The following is a 17,786-nucleotide window of genomic DNA, read 5'->3' on the forward strand; positions in this document are numbered from 1 at the left end:
GTTGTTTCGAGATTAAATGAGTTACTCTATGGAAGGCGCTTACAGTAATCCTTGGCACAGGGTCAGCACCATGTGAATACCTGCTATTATTCTGTCTGTCAGGACCAAACACAGAGAAATCCCCATCAGTAGCACTGGCTGGTGGCTGGGTCTTCCTGACCACTTTCCCCAGACAGCCTTGGTCCTGGGGCCATCCTAAACCTAACTAAACTGACCTCAACCGTGCTTCATCCAGATTGCAGGGGGGCTAGGGTCGCCTGAGCACTTTCACAAGAGTGCCCTGGATGTGTTGGGAGATGGGATGGTGTCAGGGTAGGAGGAGTTCCAACCTGAAAGCTGGGAAGGGCAATGTAGGGGGAGGTGAGATGGCTGTGGCGATTTGAGGTGGGCGGAGTTCCAGGGCCCCTCTGGAGCTCCGCAGTGACTGTGGTGCATGCTGCCCTGGGCAATCCTTGCCCACCGCTTGGCCTTCTCCCAGCCTGTGGGAACTCAGGGAGCCTTCTCAGGAAAGGGGAGCCTTCCATTTCTCTTTGGAGCCAGAGGAAGTCTCCTGGTCCAGCTCCCAGGCAGACCGAGGCGCTGAGTGGCAGAACTGGGGCTGTAGGACATCTTTGGGATCTACCTACTCTGACAGCAAAACCCTCCGCAGTCCTCGGACTGGCAGGGCATCGAGTCCCACAGCCTGCGAGTCTGCTCAAGGCTCACTGGGTCTGGGTCTCTGTTTCAGCGACGTGGCTGTGGAACTGCCCTTCACCCTAATGCACCCCAAGCCCAAAGAGGAACCCCCGCATCGGGAAGGTGAGCAGAATCTGTGGGTCTCTGGGGTAGGGGTTCTCCAGCAGCTGCCATGTGACCCTGTAACCCACCTCCTGCCCCGGGTTTGCCCTCAGCCCAGTCACCCTTTTCTCAGGTCCCCAGATCTTCTGTGGGGTCCAGAACTAAATTTGCTTCTGACCCTACCAGGAGACAGTGAGGCATGGCTCCTGTTCCCCATGGGAGAGGGAGGCCAGGAGTGGAGGAGGGAGCTCACTGGCCACGATTTGAATTTGAGCCTCTGTCTTGCACTCAGGCAGGGGCTGGGTCCTGTTTGGAAGTATGGGAAGGGGCTGCACGGATAAGATGACCGCTGGACACACCATTGTCACGTTTTCTTCTTCTACTTCTTTTTTTTTTTTTTTTTTTTTTTTTTGAGACAGAGTCTCTCTCTGTTGCCCAGGCTGGGGTGCAGTGGTACGATCTCAGCTCACTGCAACCTCTGCCTCCTGGGTTCAAGAGATTCTCCTGCCTCAGTCTCCCAAGTAGCTGGATTACTGGAGGCTGCCACCATACCCGGCTGATTTTTGGGTTTTTAGTAGTGACAGGATTTCACCATGTTGGCCAGGCTGGTGTTAAACTCCTAACCTCAGGTGATCCTCCCGCCTCAACCTCCCAGAGTGCTGGGATTACAGGCCTGAGCCACCGTGCCTGGCCTGTCATGTTTTTCAAGTGATACCAGATTGGTCATATGTCCTTGAGTCCGAGACTTTCAGTAGAGAGAGGCAACATTATAGTAGGTACGGTTAGGAAAGAGCTTCCGTGGCTAAACTGTGCAGTGCCATTGATGGTAAGGCACTCCAAGTTCAGAGGTGTCAAAATGTGAAGGGAAATTTTTTTTTTAAAGTTGTCTTAGAGTTGGTGAAAGGCATGCATGCAAGGAATTAACATAAGTCATGTTGGAGACCTGTCAAAAGGAACAGAGGTCTAGAGGATTTTCTGCTCTTCTGGGGCTGCAGTGGGCATTTGGGGCCCTCCTGGTGCCCTCCTCCCTGCCTTCCAGATAATTTGGGGTGTTTCAAGACCAAGAACAAGGGCTCCCCTCTCCATTCCCCTTTTTCCTTCACCCTCCTCATGTTAGTCTGGTTGTCCCAGGGTGGGGGCCTGTGCCCACTCGCCCCATGCTCATCCCTCACTAACCCCTGGACGTCCTGCCCACTGCCCTGTGTTTAGTTCCAGAGAACGAGACGCCAGTAGATACCAATCTCATAGAACTTGACACAAAGTAAGCCGAACCCTGCCTGCAGACGTCCGGGTGGGTGGGCCGCGGGAGGTGGGCACAGGGTGGAGGGGGTCATTTGCATATATGCTTATTAACCCCTGAGGAGCCACTGGTCTAGCCCCGTGTGCTGAGAGCCGCCTCTGCTCGCCTCTTCAGCAACCCGCTTGCCTGCATGTGACTTGAAGGACCCTCCGTGCCTGTTCCTCTTCCTCCTGCCTTGGTGGGGTCTGTCTTCCTCCCTCGTCCTTGCACGTCCGTCCGTCAGTCCGTTCGTCCATCCACAGCGCCTGCTCGGCTCACACAGGGCTGGTCCACAGCCCTGGGCTGGCTCTCCTGTCCTGCCCACGCCAACCAGTGGAATCAGGCTGTGGGGTGGGCAGGGGACTGGGGATCTTGTTGCTTCTGACTCCTGAGGACCAATCGATGTGGATTTCCCTGCGGTCAAAGGCCATCGAGTCACCGGACAGTGGCCAGAGGGGGAGGACCTGGGCTGACTGCGCGGATCACCTCCAGGGCCAAGCAGCTTTCTTGCTCCAACTCTAAAGCCAATCTTCCCTTGTCTCCGAGGAGAAATCTGGGGTGTGGGGGTCTCAAGTCGCCCCATGAGGATGCCTGATGCACTAGCTGAACTCTGTTGGGTGGGGGACTTGATTGGACCCCTGCAGGTCCCTAAGTGGATGTATTTAATGATAGAAGGGTCTCACTGTTCTTGAAGGCAGTCCTCAGTCCTGAAACCCCATTCAGGTCTCCCCCTTCCTCACGAACAGGTCCTCTGCCCTCCTATTTAGATTCACCATCCTCCTACCCCATCCTTCTCCTGTCCGGGATCCCCCATGGTAGAATCCGAGCTGACACTTCCTGGGAGAAAGGTTCTTCATGGTCTTCTCTTCCATTAAGCCAAGCCACTCCTTTCTGTCCAGAAACAGGAATGCTTCCTAAGGGTGGTTGTCTGGGTGGTGGGGTGGCATTTGCCAGGCTATTCTTGGGGGATTCAGAACATGCTGTGAAGCTACTGGCGGCCTGGCCTCTCACAGTGGGAATGAGTCCTTCCCCTGGCTACAGAGCCACACTGCTCCCCACACCTCCCAAAGAACCAGGTTACTTTTCCAGCCCTCAGGCACGAGAGTCAAATTCACGCCGCTCTCTGCCCCTTTTATGACTGGCCCAAGTCCTGATGTGACCATCCCCACTGCCACAGGTGGCATCCACATGTGCCAGCCAGGCAGGCCTTTCTGCTCACGGTCAGCCCCAGAGGCCAGAGACCTCAGAGAGTCACATCTGGCCGGGCCTCTGGATAAGCCTACTCTCCCTGCCCCTGCAAACACGCCACATTTTCCTTGTCTCTCCCACCAGTGATGACGACATTGTATTTGAGGACTTTGCCCGTCAGAGACTGAAAGGCATGAAGGATGACAAGGAGGAAGAGGAGGATGGTACCGGCTCTCCGCGGCTCAACAACAGATAGACGGGCCGGCCCTGCCTCCACGCAGCTCCAGCTCCATTCTCATGCACTCGGATGCTTATTCGTCTTCTTCCCATTCTGGTTTCTCCTCCCCTTTGTTCTTCCAGTTTCTACCAGGGGACCCCCGTGGCCTTCCAGATCACGGTGATGAACCTCTGGGCTCAGGATTGGCCCCAAGTCACCATGCCAACAGGACCACAGCGCTCCGGCTCCACCCCGTCTCTGCCGTCGCCTCCCCACTCCCCTTCGTTTCATGCTGTCTCCCAGAAAAGCTTCCAGGGCTCTGGCCTTGGAATTGGACTTGAGATGGGGAGCAGACGGGGGAGGATGGGGTATGCGTGTGGTGGGCATGAGGGCTTGGAGGGGTGGGGATGAGGGCTCAAGACACAAGGGAAGATGTCCACGGTCCCAGCCGGTTAACACGGTTCTGGCAGCTAAAAGATGAAGCATTGAAGGCCACCTCCTTCTGGCTGGGAGGGGCAGAACTGTGGACAGATTCTCAATGCCTTTTTGAAGTTCTGACCCACCAAAGACCTTCCACCTTCACCCGCCTTCCCACCTGATGTCCCCCTGTGTCTGACGGTGACATTGGTGAAAGTTCATAGACCCCAGGAGTGCAGAAAAGCAACTGGACTGACTCCTACCAGCAGTTACCTAGATTGAGGCAAGCTGCGTGGACTCGCCCAAGTCTATTTCAGTACTGTCAGGATGTGACATCTTAGCTACCTTGTATTTAATGTGCATGGGTCTGTCTAGAGACATGCACAGAGAGAAAGGCAGAGGGAGGGAGGGAGGGGGTCTTCAGCAAGCACCAGCCCCCGGCAGAGTGAGCTGAAGCTCCTGAGGAGAGTTCCCAAAGTTGGGGGCACTCGGAGATGGGGGCAGAGGGAGGGGAGAGGGGAGTCTGTCTTATGTCCCTTCCTTATGGACTTCACATGGTCATGCAGGAAGCAAGGCTGGGGGTCCAGTGGGGGCCAAGGCCACTAGTGTCTCCCGCTTCCCCCTGCCATTCCCAGGGCTGGACTGACCCTGCGGACTGGGAGAGAGAGCCTGAGGCCATGATGCCACAGTTAAAGGGGGTCCTACCCCAAAAGCTGGCAGCATCCATTGAGATATCCTCATCCAAAGGGAAGAAGGCTGCTGGGGCAAAGAAGCCCGTTCTTTTCTTGGGGAGTTGATGACCTTCGGTAGTTTCCAGTGTCCTGGGTACCCAGTATACACACACTGGTGTTGGTGCGATTAAGACCTGGGGCACTTCTGGGGCAAGAGGCCAGATGGGAGATGAGGTAGAAAGCGTTAGGAGTTAACCTCCTTGCCTGGCCTTTGCGAATAACTTGCTGTGTGACCTTGGACAAATTCCTTTCCATCTCTGGGCCTCAGTTTCTCACTTGGTAAAGCAAAGAGCTTGACCAGATGATCGCAATGGGCCCTCCTAGCTCTAGCCACCAAGAATCTGTGAACATTAGAGCTCCTGGTCTGGTGAGTGGAGCGAGAGCTGCAGACTGGTCTCTCTGCCTCCAGAGGGGACTTACTGGACCTCAGAGGTGACAAGGCCCTATGGAGCACCAACTGCCCTGAACCCCACCCCCTGCCCAGGACTGGAAAGGGATCGATGTCAGGCTGTGGCCATAGCTAGTATGAGTTGCTCAAGGAGGGAAAGAGCATGTATTTGCTGAGGCTTAGCTGAGGGGCTTGTGATAGGGCCTTCAGTACCTCACAGCCCGCTGTGGACGCAGACACTTTGAGGTTTACCCAAGCAAATATATTGATTAGCAGGACAAGAGCTCTTTCCTCAATTTCTGCTCCCTTCCATCTCTGTCCCATACTTGTCTGAAAAGAGAAGACAAAAAAAATCTTGTACAAGTGGGATCTCAATCCCTTACAGTCCAGCAACTCCTGGGGCAGGCAGTGTGATTATTTCCCATGGTGAAATCACCCGTTTCACAATCCGGGCAGTGCACCTTCTGAGTCTCATGACCACTCAACCCAAGGGACCGCTCTTCCCCAGACCAGAACCAAGTCAGCTGGGGGCAGCGGTACTCCCCAGGCTAGTCTTAAGGGTCTAGCAGCAGGTGTCTCAACCCCTCTCAGAGCTTGCTGGGCAGGCTGCATCTCATCTGGGCAGGCACGTAGCTGGTGAAATGCTGGAGCAATGTGTGGCAAGTATACGCCCTCCCGTGTCTTCCTCCGAAACCTTTGGGGCTGACACAAGACCCTTTAGTGTCTGGGATGACCCCTCTCCTGCAGACCTCTTCCCTTGTTCCTAATGCATGCATGGAAAGGGTTTGTCAGGCTGTTTTCTCGAGCCTCCTCTCCACCTCAACATGACACTCACTCTTTTGGGTTTAGCTTAGTGTTACGTAGCAAATTTCTCCAGCTGCAGGGAAGCATCAGAGCACTTTTTTTTTTCTCCTTAAGCCAGGACTGCACAAGGCAATGGTCAAATTTGGTTGAATCCAGCCTAACCATCCTTTGCTCAGCTCTGTGACTCAGCTCTATGCCAAGTGCAGGAGACACAGAGATGGCTCAGTCTCAGCCCCTATCCTCAGGAAGCCCGTGGTCAGGGGAACATTGTAGGGGGAAGTCATAGAGGGCAGGTCCCTTTAGGGCCTTTGGTGGCTGCTGGTCCCTATGGTGCCTTGATGTGAATTAGAAGACGGTGCCCTTTCTGGGTGGATTCAGACCCACACTAGACTATGCAGCTCTGAGTGACACACAGGTTAGGTTTGGCACCCCTTGCCCCATGGCCAGGTGCCCTGCTGCATGGCCATGTGCTGTAGCCTCGAGGGACACACAGGCCAAAGAGGCTGTGTTTCCTTCAGCCTCTTCCTGGAGAGGAAGGCCCAGGTCATCTTTCCAAGCTTCTGGTTGGCTCCAAACCTGGTCTCACAGCCTCCAAACACGGCTGAGTGAGCGCTACTCTGCAGAGCCCCTTTCCATTCTGAAGTCAGCCTGTCCAGGTGACACCGCGAAGTGAAACTTGGGGTGGGGGAGCCTCACTGGCCCCCAGGCACCAGCCCACAGTATTGGTGGTTTCTGTACCAAGCATTTGGGGCCTGCACTGGCAAAGTCATCCCTCACTGGGACTCTGCAGAGCTCCCTGTGGGTGGCATGTGGACACTGGTCTGGGCAGGAAGGAAGAGCATGCCCCAGGGAAAACCCACCAAGCAGAGGGCCAGCAGCGGGACCTCCTCAGCGTTCCACCCAGGGGAAGAGTTGAGTCCCCATAAAGGTGAGGACTGCGTTATTTGGCTGCACCCTCCTCAGCCTCAGAGCTCAGACCCGCTAGAGTGCGCTCACCTGGCTGTTGGTTCTGGGGGAGAGTTCCTGACAAGCTGGTTCCCACGTGCAGTCAAAGGAATTCTGTCCTGGAAGTCCCCAGTGCTGCCTCTGAATCCTGGCTGTTACCAACCACCTGGGGGGCTTCGGCAAGCTACTCAACCTCTTGGGCTCAGTTTCCCTAACTGTAAAATGGGACTGTAATCCCTTCCCTGCCTGACACAGGAATTGTTATGAGGCCCAGATGAGAGGAAAGTCAGTGGTCAGGGCTCTGTACATTGAAAATGGCTGCACGGGTGTGGCCCTGCCACTGCAGGGATGGCCCAAGGTCACACAAGAAGTTTGCTGCAGGAGGAGCCCTCCTCACCAGCCTTCATCTCTTGCCCTGCTTCTCGCTTAGGCAGATGTCAACCAGAATGAGATATAGCCAGTTTGGCTTTGATGACCCAGCTGAGAGTAGACACAATTCAGGAATATCATGCCCAAAAATAGTGGTCCCAGCAACCAGGACACAGAGGGAAGACATGGATGTTGTCAGTGATTGATGGATGGGGACACCTTGGACCCTCCTCGGCCTGGTGTCACATCTTCTATCTCTCAGACCCCACAGAGGTCAAGAGGCCTTGGCTCTGACCCCAGGTGACAGAGTGCCTCCAGCTCCCAGGCTCAGGGAGCTGAAACCACCACTATTCCACCGCAGAAATCTAAGGACAAGGAGAAATGGAAATTGCCTGTTCCTTCCCTTGAAAGTGTAAGGCCTCTTTCAGGACCAGCAGGAGCCACCACAGGTTCTCAGTGACATTGGGAGGGCTTCGGGCCCAGGGAGAATCCAAGCCTTTTGCCCTGAGAGCTGAGCCGCAGGGGATCCATCCCCCAGTGGTGTCCGCAGCCCAGAGCAGCGGCGGCAGCTTCTCTTCTGCCGGTCACTGGGGATGGATGCTCTCCACCCATCCAGGAGGAAGTGGTTAGGCCCCGGTCTTAGACTCTTATAGGGTCTCATGGACATAGGCCTATACTTGTTCTGATACAGATATTTTATTTTATTTTTTCCATCAGGTTATCTAAACAGATTTTTTTTTTTTTTTTTTTTTTTTTTGAGACAGAGTTTCACTCTTGTTACCCAGGCTGGAGTGCAATGGCACAATCTCAGCTCAGCTCACCGCAACCTCCTCCTCCTGGGTTTCAGGCAATTCTCCTGCCTCAGCCTCCTGGGTAGCTGGGATTACAGGCACGCGCCACCATGCCCAGCTAATTTTTTGTATTTTTAGTAGAGACGGGGTTTCACCATGTTGACCAGGATGGTCTCGATCTCTTGACCTTGTGATCCACCTGCCTCGGCCTCCCAAAGTGCTGGGATTATAGGGGTGAGCCACTGCGCTGTGCCCTAAACAGATATTTTTTAACTCAATAAGGACCAAAACAGACTCCTGAACCCTCATGTATATGGCCTGCATTGGGCCTGGTGTTGTGTCCTCCTGGCCCAGGCAGCTCCATCACTTCTGCCCTCCCTCCTGGACTAAAGTGGTAGGATCCCCATCTCTGCCTCTTCCGTACAGGGTCACTGCACAGCAGCTTCAAAGAGAGGTCCTGTTGAAGGGAAAACATCCTCCCTCCATCATGCTCCCAACTCCTCACCCCAAAAGGGAAGTTAAAGCACAGGTCCATGGGACCCATGGTTTGTAGACATTGACACGTGGTTTTCAAACCAGGTGCTGTGGAACCCCTGGTATTCCACAGAGCTTTGTCAGGGGCTGCTCAGGTGGGAAGATGGGAGTGGAGGCAAAGGATAGGTTTCCAGCCCTCCTCCCGTTTCCACCTCTGCCAGAACAACTCTGCTTTTATGTCTTGCCTACTGAGATTTCATTTTCAAGCTTTCTTTAAAGAAAAACTTCAAACCACCATCTTGAAGTTTGATCTTAGACCAGCAAGCACAGGTTCTATTCTTGCTGTTTATGTTGGAATGGCTCCAGCATTCCAGTACAAAGTGTCTTTGTGTTGAAACTTGGGCCACAGACCCAGGCCCAAGCATTTACACACACACACACACACACACACACACACACACACACAGAGTTGACGGTTTTTCTAGCCAACCCACCCCGAAGCTCTGGTCGAGGTTTGATTTGGATAGGGGACTGGTGCTCAGTGGGGTGAGTCTTGACCCCAATATTGGCCCATGAAGTATGGGGAGCTCTGGAGCAAGGAAACAGCCTCAATCCCCCACCGAGGACTTGTGTCTACATCCCTATGTGGCACCCCACTTTCCTGGCCCAGGCCCATTGGACAGCAGGAGAAGCAGGGTGACAGAGAGGCTAGGGTTAAATTCATCTTTACATAAAGCCAGATGGATGGAAATCTTGGCTCACATATAAGACAGACTCAGGGAGGATTTTATGACAAAAGTCCCTCCTTTGATGGCAGGATTCCCCCAGGAATCCTGGACATTTTGGTAAGACCTGGACCAGCCCTTGGCACAAAATCCTGCCTGCCCTGCCCCCCCACCCACCGCTCCCAGGAAATTCTAGGTGAAAATGTGGTGCTCAGGGCACAGCAAGCGCATGACATGAGTGTACTACATTGGTCCGAGTATGTCCTTAGTTTCCCTGTGTGTAAAATGGGGCTAGCGTCAGGCTCTTCCCACCTCACTGGGATGATTGCAAGGGTCATAGGAGAGGTGGATATGGTGGTCATATGAGGCGGTGAGTATGAGAGGCGGGTGCCTCACAAATTTGGGGTGTGGTCCTGACCTGCACGGTAGATGAGCAGAGCACTTGGGAACTAGCATAGGAAGTGCCGCCTTCCTGGGCATCTCTGCTCAGTGTTAAGGTCTAGCCACAGATGCTGTGGGACCCGCCTCTTGCAATGGAATGGGAGCCTGCATGGGTTGTGTCCTGGGGCAGGAGTGAGAGATGGCTGGGAAGAGTCTCCAGGTCTGTGACCCTTGTGTTGAGTGATTATTTTGTGCCACTCTCATTCCTGGACCACCTGCCAGGTTTATCTGTTATACCTGTGGCATTCTTCTTATGTCAGACGAGTTATTATAGTTTATTCAACTCTAACAAATGAACAAAAGAACAATAAATAGGGGCCATTAAAGGTCTTTTGTGACAGAGGATGCTGGCTGTGCTTTCATTTCTGTCTTATAAGCCCATGGCAGGACAAAGACGAAGCAATGCTGGCCTGCTGCCCTGGACTGGCAGATGGGACTCATGACTGGGTGGTCTCTTGCCTTGTCTGTGGCCCCAGCTCCAGCCTGGTCCTGGCACCCACTTCTGGGCACTGCCAAGGACTTTTCTCCTGTCCCTCTCCCACCACTTCTCAGCCCTATGGCCTTGGGAAGCTGCCAAACCAGTTACCACTGGACTTTATGCCCACGGTTTGCTCCTGGGGTGAAGCCATCCCATCTTCTATGTTTGGCATCACTGACCACATCAGCTGGAGTGCTTGCCCCAGCCCCAGCCCTGGTCCTTGTTCAGTGCTCATCTCCTGCTCTGCTGGGTCTTCCTAAAGTCACCTCAGTTTTCTAAGACTTATCTGCCACCTGGTCTAACAGAACATATGGGAGGAGTAACGATATCAGTGAGAAACAGTCGATGTTCCAAACGCTAATGTGCTGTATTAACACCAAAGGAAGACGCCCATGTGTATAAAATGTCTTTCCTAGAAAATTAATTATATATGAACTATATATATGTATTTATTTTAAGACAGAATCTCAATCTGTCACCTAGGCTGGAGTGCAGTGGCACAATCTTGGCTCACTGCAACCTCTGCCTCCCAGGTTCAAGAGATTTTCATGTCTCAGCCTCCCCAGTAGCTGGGATTACAAGTGTGTGCCAACACGTCCATCTAATTTTTGTATGTATTTTTTTTTTTTTTTTTTTTTTTTTTTTTTGTAGAGATGGGGTTTTTCCGTGCTAGCCAGTGTGGTCTTGAACTTCTGGTGAACAATTTTTTTTTTTTTTTTAGCATTCCCATAAAATACTGTGCAATGTAGATCAGAGCATTGGCCTCCTGGGTGGCCAGAAGGGAGTCTGTTTCCTCTGATGTTCCCTTCCAGCCACACTAGGGCAGTGGGAAGACTGACATTTGAATCAGGAAACTTTTGTTCAAATGCCCTGTACAGCTTTTTGTACAGCTTTTGCTCGGCTGCTCTCCCATAAGGACTGTGTTGTTCTGAATCCAGATAAGCAGTCTATGCTGGTAGCAAGAATTTAACTGGGCCAGATGCAGTGGCTCATGCCTGTAATTCCAGCACTTTGGGATGCTAAGGCAGGAGAATCTCTTGAGGCCAGGAGTTCAAAACCAGTTAGGACAACATAAGGAGACCCCCATCTCTCCAAACAAACAAACAAAATAGCCGAGAGTAGCAGTGCATGCCTGAAGTCCCAACTACTTGGGAGGCTTGGGAGGCTGAGGCAGGAGGATCCCTTGAACCCAGGAGTTCAAGGCTGCAGTGAACTATGCTCACATCACTGCACTCCAGCCTGGGTGGCAGAGCCAGAAATTGTCTAAAAAAAAAAAAAAAAAAAAAAAAAAAAAAAAAAAAAAAAGCCAAGCACAGTGGCTTTTGCTTCGGGAGACTTACTTGAGCCCAGGAGTTCAAGACCAGCCTGGACAATATAGCAAGACTTTATCTCAAATGTTTTAAAATTTTTAAAAAAGAGAGAACGTAATTTAATTGGGGAAATGTTTATTAAAATGTTGGAGATGAAAGTGCCGATGGGGTTTGAGACTACCCAAAGATGTGGCACAATAGGACCATTACTACCCCTAGGGTGGAGGGACAAGGAGAGGGGCTGAGGAAACAGGGCAGTCCAGCAGGAACACTGAGGAAGAGGGTATCTATGAAAGCCAGAACCATGGAGGAAGCACCACCAGTGTTGGAATGCTGCCCAAGGCAGAGAGACTGGAGACATGCTCCGGCTTATTCTCTCCTCCTGCCCTCCCATTTCAAGCCAGTGCCTCCCGTTGGTAGAATCTAATTAAAAGCTCATTTTTAAGAAATTTGAAACTGTGGTTTGCAGTGGTCAGGGCCTGACAATACAGAGCAAGAGAAGGTCAGGGGATTTGATCTGAGATCAAACAGGCAAATCGCAAGCTCTTCCTTAGCATTCTCATCCAAAAAGTAAATGTTGTTATGTTGGCTTGGTTACCACAATTTCGAAGGAATGCCTTGACATCTGAACAGGATTCCAAACAAGGGAGAGATATTTGCCGTTTTCTCATATCTTTCAACCTTAATGCTGCTATCACTGTCTTCATTTTGCTTTGGAGCTTCATTTCTCTTCGTTTTTTTAACTCCAGTAAATCAAAAGAAACTGAGCAGGAGGTTCAAATTCTGGCCGACATAGAGTAAATTCATTATAGCTTATCTCTCCTACTGATTACACCTAAAAACCCTGGACAAATATCCAAAACACAATTAAATAATGACTCTGAAAGTTAGACAAATGAAGGCAAATGATACAGGTGAGTTAAAATTTAGAGAAGTCATTTCCATAGCACGATTTTCCCATTTTTTCTCTTTTCTGTGGTTTTTCATTAAGATTAGAACCACCACCCACAGAAAGTGAGACAGAGCTTAGAATCTGAACCTAAGTTAGTTAATTGTTTCCCGAAACAGTAATAACAATGCAATCAGCATTCTGTAGAGGATTGAAGCAGGACCCAGAATCTATACAATGTGACATCCACAATGTGCAGGACACAATCTAAAATTACTCAGCATTCAAATATGGTAGTCCCCAGTTATCTGGATAAGCTCCAAGATCCCCACTGGAAATTTGAAACTGCAGATAGTATCAAATCTTCTATATACTATATTTTGCCCTATACATACATACCTATTATGAAGCTTAATTTATGCATTAGGTATAGTAAGAGATTAACAATAATAACTAATAATAAAATAAAACAATTATAACAAATGCCAGCATCACTAGTTAGCACTTTGGGGCCAATGCTTGGTAGAATAAGAGTTACTTGGACACAAACACTGTGATATTGCAACAGTTGATCTGACAACCAAGATGGCTACTGAGTGGCTAATGGGTAGATAGCAAACACAGTCAAGATACACCAGACAAAACAACGATTTCTGCCCCAGGCAGGAAAGAGTTGGTCAGTGTGAGATTTAATCACACTATTCGGAATGGTGCACAATTTAAAACTTGTGAATTATTTATTTCTGGAATTTTCCATTTAATATTTTCAACTGTCATTGACTGCAAATAACTGAAACTGGGGAAAGCAAAACTGAAGATGGGGGGCAACAACTATAACTCTAAAAATGTGACTGGCCGGTCTCGCTGGCTCATGCCTGTAATCCCCGCACTTTGGGAGGCCGAGGTGGACGGGTCACAAAGTCAAGAGTTCGAAACCAGCTTGGCCAATATGGTGAAACCCCGTCTCTACTAAAAAAATACAAAAATTAGCCGGGCATAGTGATGTGTGCCTGTAATCCCAGCTACTCGGGAGGCTGAGGCAGGAGGATTGCTTGAACCTGAGAGGTGGAGGTTGCAGTGAGCCGAGATTGTGCCACTACACTCCAGCCTGGGCAACAGAGCAAGATTCCATTTCAATTAAAACAGAAAAAAATGTGACCAATTCTCAAGGAAAAATACAATCAACAGATGCCAACTCTAAGATGACTCAGACGTTGGAATTATAAAATATTTTAAAGTGGCTGTTATAACTTAAAATAGATGGAAAATAGTTGTTCTCAGCAGAGATAAAGAAACTATTAAAAAAGAACCAAATGGAAATTTTAGAACTGAAAAGTACAATATCTGAAATTAAAAATTTATTGGATAAGCTCATAGCAGAAAGGGTATGACAGAAGAAAGAGTCAGTGAACTTGAATATAGATCAATAGAAATTATTATCTGAAAAACAGAGAAAAAGGGTTGAAAAAAATTAACAGTCTCAGAGACTTTTGGATCAGTATCATAAGGCCTAAGATTTCATGTCATTGGACTCCCAGAAAAGAGGAGAAAAAGACTGGTGGAGAAAAAATAGTTGAGAAAATAATGGCCACTAACACCCCAAATTTGGTAAAAGACATAAATTTATAGATTCAAGAAGCTGTGAAATCTCAAATACATTAAACTCAAAGAAAATCACATACAAACATAAATAACCAAACTGCTGAAAACCAAGGAAAAATTTAAAAATTCTGAAAGCAGCTAGAGAAAAGGACACATTCATGTATTTTCCTCCATACAAGGAATGACTATCTGAATGCAGATTTCCTTTTTTTTCATTTTTTTAAATTTTTTTTGAGACGGAGTTTTGCTTTTGTTACCCAGGCTGGAGTGCAATGGCGTGATCTCGGCTCACCGCAACCTCCGCCTCCTGGGTTCAAGCAATTCTCCTGCCTCAGCCTCCTGAGTAGCTGGGATTACAGGCACACGCCACTATGCCCAGCTAATTTTTTGTATTTTTTAGTAGAGACGGGGTTTCACCATGTTGACCAGGATGGTCTTGATCTCTTGACCTTGTGATCCACCTGCCTCGGCCTCCCAAAGTGCTGGGATTACAGGCTTGTGCCACCGTGCCCGGCCCTGAATGCAGATTTCTTAATAGAAGACAAAGAGGCCAGAATAAAGCGGTACAACATCTTTACAGCACTAAAAAAATTGCCAACCCGGAAATCTATATCTAGTGAAAACATCCTTCAAGAAGAATGCAAAATAGATTAGCAGATGGAGGAAAACCAAGAGAATCTGTCACCAGCAGATTTACTCTAAAAAAAAAAAAATGCTCAACAAAGTTATGTAGTTAGAAATTATGCCAGAGATAAACCCAGATCTTTGGAAATTAAGAGCTGCAGAAATGATAATTATCTGGATAAATTTAAAATGCTATATTTATCATTTATCCCCTAATCTTCTTAAGTTCTTTGAAGTATTTATTATTGGTGTTTTTGTTTTTTTTTTTAATTTGTTTGTTGGTTGGTTTGTTTTTTGACAGGGTCTTGCTCGGTCACTCAGGCTGGACAGGCTGGAGTGTAGTGGTGTGATCGTAGCTCACTGCCACCTTGAACTCCTGGGTTCAGATGATTCTCCCACCTCAGTCTCTTGTGTAGCTGGAACTACTGGCATGCACCACCACACCCAACCAATTTTCTTTATTTTTGTTGTAGACACGGGACCTTGCCATGTTGCCTAGCCGGTCTTAAATTCCTGAGCTCAAGCGATTCTCTTGTCTCGGCCTCCCAAAGTGCTGCAAATATAAGCATGCGCTACCATGCCTGCCTTATTACTGTTGAAAAATATGTATATATATAACACTGTCTGATAGGTATACCAATGTTGACAGATAGATGAAATACATCTAACAGCTATAATGGAAAGCTCAGTGTGGGGAGATAAACATATTTGTTTTCAAAGCTTCTATATTACATTTGAAATGGTGAAATGGTACGACGTTAACTCTAAGTAAACTGTGAAGGGTTATATATGTATATTGTCCTTACAGCAACAACTAAAATGGAGCCGGACATATAGATAAATTACAATAGTGAAAAAAAATTAATGACATACTAAAAGCATCCAGGTATTGCAAAAGAAGACCAGAAAGTTGAAACAAAAGAATAAAAAACAGGGGGACAAACAGAAAAATAAAAGTGGTAGATCTAAATACAACCATATCAATAACTACATTAAATGTAAATGAACCGTATATAACAAAAGATAGAGATTTCCAGATTGGATTAAAAAACAAGAGCTGATTATAGTGGTCTATAAACATACTTTAAATGTAAAGAAACCTACTTCAAATATAAAGACATAGATAAGCATGTCTTTACGAAAAGAATAAAAAAGATACACCATGCAAACAATAATGAAAAGAAAGCGAAATGGCTATATTAATATCAGACAAAATAGACTTCAGAACAAGGAATGTTACCAGGGTAAAAAGGGACATATATAATAATAAAATCAATTTACCAGGAAAAGATAACAACCCTAAATGTGTATGCATCTGATCATGGTGTTTCCAGATATACAAAGCAAAATGTAATAGAACTGAAGGGAGAAATATACAAATCCACAACATTCCCGCCTCAGTAATTGATGAAAGAAGACAGAATATTACTACACAGAAGACCTGAACAACAATATCAGTTTGACCTGATAAACACTACAAAATATTTCATCTCAAAACAACTGAATATGCATTTTTTTTCAAGTGTACATGGAACATGCTCCAAGAACTATTTTCTGGGCAAAAAATCTAAAAAATTTTAAATAATTTATATGTTTTTTTATTTTAAACTTTTAAAAATCTTTCTTCTTTGAGGCAGGGTCTCGCTGTGTTGCCCAGTCTGGTCTTGAACTCCTGGGATCAAGCAATCCTCCTGCCTCGGCCTTGTAAAGCACTGAGATTACAGGCATGAGCCACCACACCTGGCCAAATTTAAACGAATTCAAGTCATAAGCATGTTCTTTGGTCACAGCAGAATTAAACCAGAATAACAGAGAGTTCACTGGAAAATTTGGAAATGTTTGAAAATTTAGCTATTTCTAAATGGGCCAAAGAGGAAATCACCAGGAAATTTAGAAAATACTGTGAGTTAAATGAAAATAAAAACAAGTATCTAAATTTTGGGGATTCAGCTAAAGCAGTGCTTATCTCAACAGATGCAGAAAGGCACTTGACAAAATTCAACATCTGTTCATGATTTAAAAAAGCAAAACAGCTCTTAGAAATCTTATTAACCTGATAAAGAACATCTATGAAAAACCTACATCTACTAACATAGTTTCGGGTGAGAGACTTAATACTTTTCCTCTAAAATTGGAACAAGGCAAGGATGACTACTTTCACCACTCCTATTTGACATTATACTAGAGGTCCTAGCCAGTGTAATAAGGCAAAAAAAGAGGTACAAAAGGCCTACTGATTATAAAGAAGAAATAAAATAGGGCCAGGAACAGACGCTCAATAGCTGTAATCCCAATACTTTGGGAGGCCAAGGCAGGAGGATCACTTCAGCCCAGTAGTTGGAAACCAACCTGGGCAGGATGGCAAGACCCCATCTCTACAAAAACTTTTAAAAATTAGGCATGGTGGTGCATGCCTGCAATTCCAGTTACTCGAGAGGCTGAGGTGGGAGGATCCCTTGAGCCCAGGAGTTCAAGGTGGCAGTGAGCTATGATTGCACCACTGCATTCCAGCCTGGCAACAAAGAGAGACCCTGTCTCTAAAAAAACAAACAAACAAAAACCAAAAAAACGAAAAATGGTCTCTATTCACAGATTTCTTGATCATCTACATTAAAATTTCTAAAAAGGCTACTAGAAATAATAACTGAGTCTTAATCGTGCAGGAAACATGATTAACACACAAAAATCCATCCAGTGTGCTTCTGTAAAGTAACACTGAACCACTGAAATAGAAATTTAAAAGATGATCCCATTTATAATGGCACCCAAAACTGAAATACTCAGATGTAAACTTAACAAAATATGTGCATGATCTCTATGCTGAAAAGTAAAAAGTACTGATGAAAGAAATCAAATAGACCCAGATAAACTGAGAGCTCTATCATGTTCACAGCTAAACGATTGTACAACCATCATATGGTTGTACCATCTTATGTTGTACAATTATTTATCCGTTCAATAGCTGAAGAACAGTTGGGTTGTTTTCAGTCTTAGATTCAATGCAATACAAATCAAGACCTCTGTAGGATTGTTTTTAAGACATAGAGGAATTTATTCCAAATTTAGAAAGGTTAAAAAAACCTAGAATGGCCTAGCAATTTTTATAAAGAAGAAGAAAGTTGAGGGACTCTGCTATCTGGTCTCAAGACTTACTAGGAAGCTACAGTAATCGAGACTGTGTGGCAGTGGTGGAAGAACAGACACCTATATCAATGGAACAGAACTGGGAATTCAGAAATAGACTTGCACATAGATGGTCAATCGATTTTCAACAAAGGCACAAAGGTAATTCAATTGTTGCTTTCAACAAATGGTTTTGGCAAAGACAAAGAGGAAC

At 47.4% G+C, this 17,786-nt stretch overlaps 1 protein-coding gene across 4 annotated transcripts in view; it reads left to right on the plus strand.

The window, feature by feature from the left end:
• ARRB1 (arrestin beta 1) overlaps positions 1-9,891 on the plus strand; it is a 97,897-nt gene extending 88,006 nt beyond the window's left edge. For 3 of the 4 annotated variants that reach the window (XM_039470753.2, XM_039470754.2, XM_003923474.4), the window contains 3 exons: positions 728-798; positions 1,987-2,038; positions 3,389-9,891. In XM_039470753.2, the coding sequence (XP_039326687.1) occupies positions 728-798; positions 1,987-2,038; positions 3,389-3,500 (235 nt within the window). In that variant the 3' untranslated portion in view covers positions 3,501-9,891. The other variant, XM_039470755.2, reaches the window with a different exon arrangement.
• The last annotated feature ends 7,895 nt before the right edge of the window (positions 9,892-17,786 follow it).

The sequence above is a fragment of the Saimiri boliviensis genome, chromosome 6 (genome assembly GCF_048565385.1).
Source record: "Saimiri boliviensis isolate mSaiBol1 chromosome 6, mSaiBol1.pri, whole genome shotgun sequence".
In the NCBI taxonomy this organism is placed as follows: domain Eukaryota; kingdom Metazoa; phylum Chordata; class Mammalia; order Primates; family Cebidae; genus Saimiri; species Saimiri boliviensis.